We start from the raw sequence: 14,261 nt of genomic DNA, 5'->3' as shown, positions 1-14,261 counted from the left end.
CCCTGTGGTCTAATTTACTTTGTTCCGATGCACACACACTTCCCTTGGGCTCTGAAATGGGTAAGTACCCAAGCAACCTCTTCACTGCTCCTAGGTCCTAGCTCCCCAGAGGGACAACCTGAAGCAGCCAAGCCAAAGATGACCTTCGTGAAAGAGGTAGCAAAGGCCGAGAGGAGAGTTTTTATTCCATGCATGCATACTAAAAGCAGCTGGATGAGAGGCAGAACGTGAGACTAGCCGGTGGAACAGGAAACTCGGAACCTAAGACTGAAAACTATAGGCAGCAGGGATTGCCCATACTCAGATATGCTCCCCCTGCTCAACCACCAAGCTACCAAATGCTGGAAGGAGTAGTTTGCTGGGCATGAGGGACTCATAAAATAGCATACAAATCAAAAAGCACTCTGGTCCCTCAGGCTTACAGCTAGCAGTACCTCCTGCTGATGCATATGCACAACCTTGATGTGTGAAAGTCCAATAAATCCCCCTACCCCACAAAAAAATGTTTGACTGAAGATTCTCAACAGCATCAGTGCTCAGTGGATCAATTTCTCAAATCTTAATGTCTATAAAGTTATCTTAAAGCATACAAATAAGGACCATGGAGATGAGGTTTTGCGTTTAGCCAAAGATCTTTTTCATTTACCTACGCTGTGAGCCATCAGCAAGACAGCATTTTAGATGCAAAGTTTCATCCATAATTGAAGAAATGTCAGAGGGGATTTTACAGTAGCATTAATAAGTGATAGGCACTATCACATTGCTCCTGTTGAATAACCAATTCCTGATTTTGATTAAAATAAAAAAACAACAAAAAAAGAAAAACATTTGCAAACTAAAGGTCTGAAAATAAATAGGAAAATGCAAACAGCAGAACAAGTTTGTTCAGCTCCGTACTACCTATTCCCCTCCCCGCAAGACCCCTGCATGAATCAGCAGTAGCCGTGATACAAGTTCTCTCAGTATGTATTTGGTTTTGAGTAGGTAAGGAAGGGACACCAGTGCAAACTCATTAACTACTTACTGGAAAGCAGGTTCACTTGTTTTAAAAGCAGAAGAGAATTTTAGGAAGTAGTCATTTTTTTTGCTCACTGCCTTTAGTACTAAAAAGCTCACTACCAGTTACTTTCTTCAGGGAAGTTTATCGCACCAGAAAAAGAAAGGACATGACAGATCAGTAGGCATACTGATCTATCACAAAGCACAAAACGAAGTCACAGTACTCAAAGAAAATGTGGAAGCCGGAACTCTTAAAAAATATATAGTTACCTAAACTTTATTTTTAACTTAAGTATCACTTCTAAATAGAATCTACCGTTAGACAAAGGGGCTTGTGAATAAAAACAAAAATAGAAAGGACACTGACCTTTCTCAAAAGGTCGTTACATTGAAAGACATTACACTTCATGGATTTCTAAGCATTCTGGTATATAATGTCTCTTTTTAAGTCATGTTTACATGAAAATTTATGGAATGTCAATTACAGGTCTGGTGTCAAGGCAGCATTCATTTGAAGTGTTTCTCACTCTGCAAGAAGTAGCCCCAGCCTGCTACAGATGAAAACTTGTCAGAAAAGGCCTGAGATTTTTTTCAGAGAAGCTTGAGCATTTCTTGCGATATTGGCAACAGAATTTGGACGTCAATTTCTCAATTTAACCACTCAAGTCTCAGATTCCAATACAATTTGGATCAAGGCACACTGGATAATTCTTGAGGTCTTGATAAAAGAGCAATCCTCAGAAAAAACTTTACCTGCAGTGATGTGCTCTGTCAGGTTTGATGCTACAACACTTTGGGCACTTGTAAACCACCTGTCCTGGCTTTAGCTGTAAACTCTCGATAAACTCCTTTGTGGCATTACCTTTGGGTACAGCACCCTGCAGAAAAAAAAAACCAAAAAAAAACAAAAAAAAGAAGATTAACCTGTGGACACTACAAGTGCTAAGAGCAATAGGATGACTTAAAACTATGGGAGGGGAAGGAACAGAAAGAAAGAAAATCTTCCCTAAGATCAACAGAGTTTCAGGAAGAGCAAGAAAATTCAGAAAAAAAATCAAAATGAGGTCCTAATACATGGAACCACATACTTAAACATCATTTTGGTGGTTTTTGTTTTTTTAAACATCAGTAAATCCTCACTTAAGCAATTAGTATTTTGTAATCCTATAGTAACCTTAAAATATTTAAGAATCCTCAGCCCTCTCTTCACATCTATCAAGAAATTTATCATGCCAGTGTTTCACATCACAAACTGGAAACCGCAGATGTTTTATTCCAGTAGAAGCAGCTACTTCTGAAGTATCATTGTGTACATTAAGAGTTGCTAGTAAACGCCTCATGTATTTATAGCTATGTTTCCACTGTGTATTTGTTATTTAAATTAGGGTTTAACATTCAAACGGTGAACACTAACAATCCTCCCACCTGAATAAGACTAGGCAAAACATTCTTAGCTGTGCAATTTCCACTGTAAAATATGTGTCTTTAAACAGGTAGCGTATTGCTGCTGCAGTAGCCTCAGTTCAAGAGTTTCCAGCCTTTCTAGGGCTCCGGAAAAAAAAAAAGGTCATGAAATGTGCTGTATGAAATCAGTGCTGGTACACTGGCATAAATGCACCTCTGTGGATGTAAGGCTTTTATATTGAAATAAAAACAGGGATGTAATATTTTAACAGATTTCTGATGGAACAGTCTCTTTTTAACACATCTATACAACCTCCCAACAGCAATAAATAGGAACAATACGCATCAATGACAGAACTCCACGTTAAACCGGTACTGTAAGGCTTTCTTGAGCAGTCTTGGGGTTTTTCCACAGAAACCTCCCAACAGGCCTGACCAATCTAAAAATTACCAAGACCAATTTCCACAAAATGCTACAACTCATGTTCTCTCTCTTTAGTACGCAGCAAAGCTCAAAACCTTAGGAATGTTTTTAGCAAGAACCCACAGGAAGCAGTTCCTGAAAAGCCTGACACACGCTTTCAATTCTGAAGAATTTAGGTGTTCATTTATTTATAAGAATTCTGTTTGCCTCAGCAGTGCTTTCTGTTTCATTCTGATCCTAGACATGCCCCTGTTTCTCCATGTCCCAGCAGCTTCCTTCATCCCTGACTCACACAGTTTGCCAGATGTTGCTGCATCCCCTCACTTTATCTTCCCTCCTTCATTTTGTTTAGCTGATTTTCTCTAAAAAAATAAAACAAAATCCCACTAGCTCTCGCCATCCACACACAAAAATCCCACCACACACTAGGAATTAACATATCTTTTCTCAATTACTCTGCATAGAGATTGTATCTGCTCCTCCAACAACTGCTTGCCCAGCCTGCTTCAGAATACAGCTTTTGTTTCAGAAGAGTTCCTGCTAACTCTGCAAAATAATTCCAGCGACCTGAAGGTCCCTAGGCATTAAAGCCACACAGCATACAATAATTAACAACAACAACAAGAACCCCTAGGATATAAACGATATAACAAATTGCTGCAACCTTCTATTCCCAAAACCAATGACCAGAAGTTTCAGAGCCTCAACTACTGCCTACAGCTCTGCCCAGCAGCAGTAGCGTACAATGCATCAGTCTTTACCATAAATTGCAAAATTATCCCAAATCAAGCCATTTCTGCAGTGCTGTGGCGTCTGGGAGAGCTGGAAACTAAGAAACAAAGTTTACACTGAAGTTTTAATGGCAGCTAACAAGGTTTCAAGTAGGAAATGACATTTGGAAGGAATACTTAGAGTATCAGAGGCACACTGCCATTCCCAACAGCAGCAAGAACACTCAGGAGGAAGGGGCCAAGAGGAGTCTAAGCTTGTTTTTCTTTCCACTGACTAGTGGAGATGGGGTTTTGAACTGAATCTACTGTCCAGAGGTTATTAAGCAAAATAAACCATCACAACCCACTCAGAATAAGCATCATGGTACTAAACTGTATCTTCTCACTAGCTGAAAGACAAGGAAGCAGCAGATCAGGTCTCTCATAAAGCAATGTCCTATGGAGACATAGAAGGGGATCTTACAACTCTGACGCTTCCCGCCTGCCTAAGAACTGTCAGCTCTTACCATGCTCACATAGTATTTATTTCAGCACGGTTCAATAAAGTCAACTAAATCCCTAGTATGAGAGATGGTAACACGGCTTTTTCAAAACAACACAAGTTCTACTCCATTCTGATGAAGTAATACTTGCCAAGGCAGACAACCAAAACCAGCTTTTCCAGCTTTCCTGTTTGTCAAGACACAACAAGCCACAAACACGAGATCTGCCACTGGGGAGAAAACAACGTCAGAGAGAAACACTCTCCGTCCCAGTGCAAAAATAGGAGCTGCTCACACAATGGGAATCTAAAGCTGGGTCCTTGACTTTGCATCTGACTTGAGTGGGATGAGAAATTAGCATAGCACATCAGCAGCCTCACTCAGCAGGCTGACACACAAAAGTTATTTAAATCTGCCATTCACTCGGCAACTGAGTTACCCAACATCTAGCAGACAAGAAAACCACCGCCTGTTTCTTTCCGAGACATACAGAGAGAGATATACTTACTGGATCTGTCAGCATAGCACGAAAATGTGAAGCCAAAGCGAGGAAAGCCAAGGTGTTGAACAGTGTGCCATTGATGACACTATAAACATAATCTCTCGATGGAACTAGCATGACAAGAAGGACTACAAAGTCGGCATAGAACACCAGCATCCAGGTAACGACAGCACATGCAATACCACAGCCATCTCGAATAAACCACATTGTTCCCAAGGAAGCGCGGCTAGGAGGTGGAACACACTTTTCTGGCTGGAGGTATTCAGGTGTCCTTTCAATATCTCTGAAGCGGTGGACTGGAGTAATCATCATAGGCTATTATGTCCATACTTGCATCTGAAAGAGAGTCAGAAACAGCGTTCACTGCTTTGCAAGACATGGAGACCTCTGTTCACATCATGACATGGGAAATTCCAGATTGCAGAAAGTGAGTTGAAAAAGCAAAAAAAGTAAATAAATCAAACACGAGATAATGGATTTGGAAACCAGACTTTTGCGCTTATCAGAACACTTCTTACTCAGAAGACTCTCTAAGTGCTTTTACGACTTGCTTAACTACACATTAAACCCACCGGTGTGCCACCTCCACTCCCCCCAGAGGAAAGGCAACAAGTGTTTTAATGAAGAGAACAGTGATCAGGTAGGTGGCAACAGGAGCTGCCACAGAAGGAACTGAAGCAAGAACTGGACACCATCACGCGAGGAAAAAAAGTAAAGACCTGGCACAGTTGGCAGGGTCACTTTTTGCCGAATCAGACCTGGGGAAGGGAAGGGTCTCTCCTACAGATACGGGGAAGCTGAGCAAGTGGAAGAGGTTTCGTTTGTCCTTATTCACTGACTCACAGCTTTGGGGTAAAACTGCAAAAACAAACCACTGCAAAGTTATAGTGGCATGAACTGCTGAAGAAGCAGACCAGGCAAAGGTCTTGATAGAAATTTCTAGTCTTGCCTGGAGGATGCTCTTCCTGAACAACAGCTGACTCCCACTCTCACCTCCTCCTTTGGCTTTATGTCCCTCTTAAGTCTTCTACTTTGCCAGGCTTCTCCCACCACCTGAATGGCATCCATTTTACCTCCCCTTGCTCCATCCCTTGATGGCATTCATTTTACCTCCCCTTTAGCATTCCTAGCCAAGTCCACTCCACTGCAATAAGGGCACTAACATGACATTTGCTGCCGTTGCCCTGTCCTCTCCATCCCTGCAGGCACCTTGCCCATCCAGAAGGTAAGGTCCATCTTGGCTCCAGAAACTTTACTATTCCAGGTATGCAGGGCACTTACTGTAGTCTCAATGTAACTCTCACCAAACGTAGGCATTTGAGAAAACAAAAAAGGTGCTCGTAAGACTTTGGCAGGGGATCAATCAATCTGCACTGTGAACGTACAACACTCAATGTTAGAGCACACCTGGAATGCTACATTTTGAAAGCAGCTCTTTATACACCCAGCAACTTCTTCCAAAGATACTTCTTAACAGAGTATTTGCACAATGCTGTAAACGCTCAAAAACACTACAACCTCTACGTAAAGACCCACCTTCTACAAAAATGGATACAATAATTTTACTAGCAAATACACTGAATTGCATATACCTGAACAGAAGGGTTCAACCTCCTCATATTTCAACATGTAAGGATTATTCTCACTGCTTTGCAAAAGAGTGCACTTTTCTGTTTCAATCCAGAGAAAGGGAGACAATATTCACCATTAATTAAGTTTTCTGCCAGAAAAGTTCATACTGAAGTTATTTTTTAGTTTAATTATTAAAAAGTGACATCATTGCCTACAAAAAATGGATAAATGTTATAGAAAAGATAGTGAGAGGATCGCAAAAGTACCTAGGACCTTAAACTTCTCTCAAAACTTTTATGGCTAAGCTCTGTCAAGTACAAGGAGAAAGCTCTATTTTGCATAACAGTAACCTAAATGGAGACACTATTGCCCCTACCTAGACAGGAAAGGAGACGGTAGCTTGCTTTCTAGTTGTTATTTCAAGAGGACCAAATTCATAAGGGACAATTAGTCTTTCACAGCGAAATACTAAGGTTATTAACGAGCAGGACGATTAATTACATCCAAGCAGAGTAGTGATGAGGTTCTGCATGTTAGTGCAAGTGACACGGAAGAGAGGTGACTGGAACCGCTACTGCCACAGTGAGAGGCAAAAGACAGGAGCGCAAAGTTTCTAGGTGCACAGAAGTGGACGAACCAGACCATTTACAGTATTTGTTTTCTAACAGAACTGGTATAAATAAACTAGGACAATTAGGTATTTTCTTATATTTCTGCTTTGAGCAGAGTGCTGCCAAGTGAGAGTGTTTAAGATGTTTTATGAATCTGAAGAAAGTCTCATGGATTAATGTTAAAGCATTTCAGTCTGACATTTATACATACATCACACACAATAGAAAAATCAAGATAAAAATGTACACGTGTGGATCTCACTTACTTTGGCAAGAAAAAAAAAAAAATCCCTCTCCTCCTCATTCACAAAATTCACATACCACACTGTAATTACTTTGTATTTTAACCACAGCTATAATTTAGCCTCATGACTCCTGATAGTCAGGGAGACAAGCTATATAATTTTCAGAAACAGTGATTACCCAAACAATCTGGTGGTCTAAATTCAGATAAATCTGTACCTACCAGTAAATCCATACCTCCCCAGTTTTTCACAATTTCTGTAAGGACTCTTATGTATTCATACATTCACACAGACTTAACAAGTATTTTAAAGACTCAATCCCTCCCCTCCCCCAAGGAAACATGTTAACCTTCACTGCATTATTTAATAATCTTATTAAAATTGTTATGCTGGTTTGCCAGCTCAAAATAAAGCTGACTTAATCAAAGACTCATGCCTGACAACAACGTTTAGTTGACAGTAACATCATATTGCGTTAAAAAATAAGAAAGAAAACAGTAATTTAGGTGTTCTATTTTCAAACTAAAGTCTTAGACTTGACACATCAGGTGCAGTAACAAGCTGGGATACTCCCGAACACAGACTTTCAGGATCTTTTGCCTAGACTCTGAGCCTTTTTTTTTTTTCCCCTGAGGTTTTGTTTCCCAAAGCAAAGGAATGAAACAGTCACAGGAAAAGCAAACTCCTATTTAACAGATTAATTAGTTTGACAAGTCACCTTAAGGTCAGTATTAGTAGAGACTGACTGAAAGCTAGACAAATACATAGTGATTAAAACTGTGGGTTTAGTCCTGAACAGCACACTTCAGCAGTCAAATAAAAATTAATCTCTCTTGCAAATGCAGGAAGTGGTTTCACTCCAATAAGAGTTCCACAGCTCTCTCTCAGAAATACAATTGAGCTAAACTGAAAAAAAAAAGGGCAAAAAAAAGCAAGCTATTGCTGTGGAATTGTCTAAGGAGAAATTGAAAGGAGCCTTGAGGCACCTCAGTCTGAAAGTCTGGGGACTTGTTTCTGCAGTGCAGTAAGGAAGCAGTTAAGAGGACGCAGCTCAGGCCTCCAATTCTGACTTCTGCTGGAGGACAAATTTGTTATTTAATGCACTTTGTTATTTAATGCTTGCTGTAGAGGCATCATCAGGCGACAAAATGAAAAATCAGTAATCAGTACATAAACACCATTCATAATTTGAGAAATATATATGTGGTTTAGTGTACATTAACTTAGAGTCAAGTTACAGGAGCTTGGAGTCTCAGCTTCTCTTCTACATGACCCGGTTTGGATTTTTTCTTTTAATTCCTTGTTCTTATATACACAAGCATCTGGTTTTGTTTATGTTGTCCAACCTGGTATTTTCATATAAACAATACCCCCCAAAAAAGATTGTAGGGGGAAGGAAGCAGTAACTTGCCCTAACTGGCCTGCCCTTGAATCATGCTGCATATGAACTTAATTTATAACACACAGATGGAGTATGTCAGTCCCTCCTGCTCTGGAGCAAACAATACATAAACAATGCAAGCAAAGGGCTTAAGGACTTAATCACAGTGTCAGGCTACCAGAGAGGCCACTAGGTAAATGTGAGACACAATGACAACACACACATCAATTTAGCTTAATGACATGTCAGAGCAAACACTTTTTCTTCTTTTTTATCTGGAAGGCATTTGGCATTACAGGAATAATCAAAAAATGATGTAATATACACATTAGAAATGTAAATAAAACAAATTAAAATCCACTTCCTGCTACAATGAACACTTAAAATATGCTATTACACCCTATATAAATGAAGTAACTGTCTTTTGACTTGCCATAAGCCATATCAAAAATCTATTTTTTAATGGCCTGTGACAGCCAAAGAATGCGTTAAGAATAAACTAATGAATGATGTGGACCCTCACCCAATGTGTATCTGAAAGCTACCTGAGGTTCTGATGTTATAAAACTTACACCAAGCTTAACGCTGTCATCATCGTCACCCAGCTGATCTTCATGTAATTACTCATGCTAGTGAAGTCAAGCACATGGGTATGACTTGCAAAACCACAGTATTACTATGTACATTGCAACCATTTCCTCTATTACAAGTCCATTAACATTAAATTTTGGGAAGAGGTTACATTTTGTCATATGAACCAAGTGAATTTCAGATTCTGCCAATTTACATGAAAACAATTCTGAAAAAAAACAAAAACAAAAACAAAAAAAAGAATGAGACCAAGGCAGATCATGTGCATTTTTTGAGGTTTTCAGTTTCAGTTTTTATATACTTTAAAGAGATACTTTGGAACAGCTTTTATGACACAAACAGAACCAGAGTTCATTGACAGTATTTTGAGCACTGACAAACAACACTAAAGTTAAATTTTTATAGTCATCAAATGGAAGCAAACATACATAACCAGTCATGCTATACTCACGACAGCTAAACTAGGCAATCTAGATCCACAGGACAGTATGTCCCTTTAAATAAAACCAACAAACCCCAGATAGATAGATAGATTGAAACTGCAAGAGAGTTAATTTTGAAGTTTATTTCATTTTTTCTGTACATAAAGCTGCATTGATTAAAACATTGCATATTTAATCTTCCTTTGCAACAGAAATGAGAGAAAGTGTGTTTTCTAACTAACAGGATATTTACCTATGCTTCTCCTGCCACACTTTCATACAGCCCAAATCTAACAACAAGCCTGTTAAAACTTGCCAAAGCAAGTTCTAGCAGGGATAATAAGGGAATATCAGTATTCATATAATTTTTCCTCATGGCTTCTGCAAGGCCTAAAAAGCTTTATCTGATCAGCAGGAGTGGAACAAAACAGCCCAGCTATGCTGAGAATTTTTGGCAGTCTCCTGCAGATTCATCCAGATATCCATCAGCATGGCAGTTTCCAACCCCTGGTTTACAAAACCTTGAAGGGTCAATGGGACATTTCTAACAGGTCTGTGAAAGGCAGCTAAAAAAAGCAAGCCTATTATTAGCAGGCTTAAATTTGCTATAGAGAGCTGTACTTCCATTAGAATATTTTCAGGACTCCACACATGGTTAAAAAAAAAAAACAAAAAAAAAAAACCACCACAAAAAACAACCACCAAAACCGAAAACAATGCAAAGCCAACCCCAATCCAAAACCCCAAGCAGGTCCAAAACTACTCCTCTCAGGTTAAAATGGGAAAAGCAATAGGGAAGGTGCAGGCACGGGGCTTAACACTGCACTGACAGGACACCTGATAACTCAGATCAAAATGTCACGGGGCAAGTCAGTACCACTAGCCCTACTTCGGCCACCCCTGGAGCAGGGTAACAGGATTATGCCTAGTGCAGATAATTTTTCCTTTTTCTTCTGGAAATTCAGGCCACATTAAGGAGTACAGTTTCAGCCTAAGTACTACATTAACAGCTACGCATTTGCTTTTAGCAAGAGGCTGACAAACACCTCAGCTTTCCCTGAACCCTTTGGTTACTGAAGTCACGCAATTTCAACAGTTTCAGTTCCCATACTGAAGAAAAATAGCATAAAGAAATCAGAATGTCAATTATATTAAATCCATTAAAAATAATCTTAAAAAATTACAAAGCTTAAAACAAACTTGTGTTTTCTGAGGCTAAATGCACAGGCTTGGATCACCTGCCTTGGAAAGGGGGAAAGAGAGCACACAAAACCAGACTGGAACCCAGTTACAACATTTTTCTATACATGAAGGGAGTAAGTGGCTATATTACAACATTGCTTTAGAGTCACAGTTTAGAAAACTGTTTAAATCATTAACTGTTTTGATGAATCATAATTTATTTTTTTTATTTTTATTTATTATTTTGAAGAGGCCATGCGTGAACAAGACCTTAGTAAAAATGGATCACACTAAAATCACACTTTTATTATTTTTATTAGAAGCATCTTATTAGAGGGGAAGATTTAATTGAAGTCGTGCATTTCTGAAAATACATTTGAACAGGAGTATGAATACATAGAGGGAACTTCTCCCTTAGGAGAGCAGGGGGAGGTGGAAATTACCACAGAGACGCTTGTCAGGTCTAGAAACTCCATCCTGAGGACCTGGGTCGGGCTGAGACTGATGGGCTCAAAAGAGACACAGCCACATAAGGCACAAACCCACAGTTCTCCTCTCGTTTACATCAGTGCAAACAAGAAACAACAGTGCCAGAGGAATTCCATTAGTAGAACTGTAGGAGAATAAGGCCATGTTTTGTCAATTAAAAACATGGTTTTTTCCTATCCTGACGTTTGTGGTACACAATCTCTCAGGACAGATGGTAACAGCTTCCTGGTTAATGTCTGTATCATTCCTGTTTAACTAATGGATATGTATTGTATAAATAAATTATAATGCAATAAAGACTGACCTTAAAGTTTGAGTTATCTGCTAAGTGATTGCACCCCTACCTACAAGGCCTGTCAGCTGTGAGCCTGAGCAGAGAGGAGACAAAGACAATGTAGTTACTGTCCAAGGTACATAAACACTGGACCACTATGGATGAGAGACAAAATTGGGGCAACATCTAGGAACAGGACACAAGTCACAAGGGCAGTAGAGACTAAGGTCAGACTTGGACCTGACTTGGTCTGATCACGCAGTTAGTGATCTTAATCAGAGATGGAAGGTACTTTACAAAATTGTCATTAAGTATGAACCATTACAAAATAACTTATGGCAACTTTTTAACTATCAGAGCTGCAAGGGCAATACAGAAATTTTGTCACTTCAATCTTAACAGTTTCCCGATAGACTAAACACACACGAGCTGCTTAACCTATGTAAAAAGAGAAATATTAATCCTGAACATATAAATGCAAACCAGCTTTGTGGCATTGCCACCTGTCTGGAGTAAGTATTGGAAAGAAAGAGCAATCTTGTAGAAGGGACCGCACTGGGAAACAGAAAACAACAAATGGGAGTGCCATGCTTTCCCACAGCACTGCAGTTATCCTGAACAGACAGCCTTATCAGAGCCAAAACAGGAGAAGCTGTCCTGGTCTTCTAGACAGCTTTGCAATTTTGATGCTGACTCAGGACTTAAAACAGCAAGCCACTGGATTAAGGGAATTTAAATTCTCAATTTACCCTGTATTAACTTGAAAAAAAAGAAAAAAGGGAAAGACAAAAATTAAAGGTTTGTCTATCTATACAACTGGTATTATTTGTAGCATCTATTTTAAAAAACTACACTGCTTTCATGGCATAAGGAACATATTTTCCAGAGAAGCAGAAAAAAAGTTGCAGCTTTAAAGTTTTAATCATAATAAGAAGCTGGCAGAACCATCCTAGCCTAAAAAAATATTCTGAATATTATCTTTCAAGGCAGAAAGAGTACCTTAACTATCAGACATACCTTGTCACTCAGGTGGTCTAATCCAGGATTTGGCTCTCACCTGCTTCTGCTACAACCCTCCCTTCATAAGCATTAACAAGTCACTCAGGCTCTCTATATTTTATTCGCCCACTTGTAATCTACACTTCTTCTGTACCATATAGCAGTAGCGAAGATACAGGTATGAAGGCTGTAAGGCATTTAGATTTTAAATCTAAATACTACACCTAAGCAGATATCTAAACCACGTATAGAAAGACACAGGGCATAAATTAAAATAGCGCATTAATAAAACAGGGACGAAAAAAATTATCGCCTCTACCCTGAAAAGGCCTGAAGTGAAAATGATTGTCACAATCCACCTCTGCGATATTAAGAGCTAGCCTAGAAGAAACCTATGCTGCTACTTCAGAGAACTGGAAAAACCTGCAGGTTCAAAGTTGCTGTATGTTAAAGCTTTTGAAATGTAGTAAAGAACTCCTGAGCTGGCAAACTAAGTATTTCTTGTTTTGCTCACTGTTGCATTAGCAAGTACACGTGATCCCTGTCTCCATAAAAAATACAATTTCTCTGTGTAAACATTAATTTTATTATCCTTCGAAATACTGAGAGTTGGAGACCAGACTAACTGCAATACATAGTATACTGCTTATCTATTCTACGCTATATTGGACATCAGTGATTCAAGTAGTCATTGCGAAGAACAAAGATGTATATCACATTACTATCTCCCTTTATCGCCTGCTATAGCCCTCTGATCTCTGTATCTATGGTATGGTAGTACTGCCTTCCCACTAGGACTGCAAACATTTCCTTGTCTTTTTTTTTTTTTTTTTTAAATAGCATAGTACTTCACACTGCCTTTATTCACTCTTATTGTTTCAACTTGAGCCCATTTGTTTTAACTTCTGCATGCTGCACCACGTTTAAGACTGGTTGCCCCTGTCAGTTCTGCATTATTGCAAAACTCACAGCTGAACTTCACAAACACGCCATCCACCACCAGGCTAGCAGCAAAAACATCCACAAGGCCCTTGCATTTCCTCCCATTCAACATTCCTCTCTTGTCCAAGGGTATTAACATTGAGTTTTCTGTGTCCTTGTTTTAATCGCTGTTACAGCTCCTGGAACAGCAATTCCCAACATTTTTCTAGCTGAACCCTGCTGCTGTAGCCTTCCTTCTCATTTCCTTACTTTCCCACCCCTATCCTCTGCTTTTTTTTTTTTTTTCTCCTTGCACTCCTACTGCTTTTCCTGTAACAGCACCAGTTCTGTATGGTCACCTTGTAACTTGGTGGGGTGAAGAGATATGGGGCTATAAACCTCGATAAATCTCTCTCCAGTCTCCAGAAGCACTCCCAAGCACCCCCCACCCTGGGGGCACAGCCAGAAGCAGAACAGAAGGTGAAAGGAGTTAACCTGCCAGTGCTCCTGTGGAGTAAGAGCCAGTACCTTGCTGCACCTTGCACCTCACTAGCTGGGAACTACTGCTGTATGAGGAGGCCTTTGGCACCCACAGCCTGCAGAGGCAAGCTGGCTCATTCTTTTGGACTCCCTCTCAAAAGGACGGTGTGTGAAGTGTTACCGGCAGACTTGCTGCACTGCAGTTCCAGTCAAGTTATAGGCTATCTTTTTTTCTTATTGTCTGCACAACCCAGGAAACATGCAGCTCTAATTAAGAAAGCTTTAACTTCTCGTTTTCTCTAACGCAACCTCAAGTTTCAGATTAGTTACATGCACAAGTCAAATACAACGTTCCAGGTACCATCGTTCACATCTCGTCTGCTTCAACCAGCTAAGCACAGGACAGGGAAAATAAAAACTGACAACAAGCTTTTCTATCTTGTCATATTTTACATTACCTGCTGTCTTCTCTCAGGAAGGCAGAAAAACTGTATTCCAGAATATTGCCCTAAGAAAAATGTCATCTCTACACCGCAGACATGGGACCAGAGA

General features: G+C 39.7%; 1 protein-coding gene across 3 annotated transcripts in view; it reads right to left on the bottom strand.

Moving 5' to 3' along the window:
- ZDHHC3 (zDHHC palmitoyltransferase 3) overlaps positions 1–14,261 on the bottom strand; it is a 34,508-nt gene that overhangs the window by 17,478 nt on the left and 2,769 nt on the right. For all 3 annotated transcript variants that reach the window (XM_075493341.1, XM_075493343.1, XM_075493342.1), the window contains exons 2-3: positions 4,549–4,878; positions 1,753–1,877 (exon numbers count right to left, since the gene is read on the bottom strand). In XM_075493341.1, coding sequence (XP_075349456.1) covers positions 1,753–1,877; positions 4,549–4,854 — 431 coding nt within the window. In that variant the 5' untranslated portion in view covers positions 4,855–4,878. The remainder of the gene's footprint in view (positions 1–1,752; positions 1,878–4,548; positions 4,879–14,261) is intronic.

Source organism: Mycteria americana, chromosome 2 (assembly GCF_035582795.1).
Source record: "Mycteria americana isolate JAX WOST 10 ecotype Jacksonville Zoo and Gardens chromosome 2, USCA_MyAme_1.0, whole genome shotgun sequence".
Lineage (NCBI taxonomy): Eukaryota > Metazoa > Chordata > Aves > Ciconiiformes > Ciconiidae > Mycteria > Mycteria americana.
Note: the sequence above shows the minus strand (reverse complement) of the source record. Positions and strands in the feature narration are given on the sequence as shown.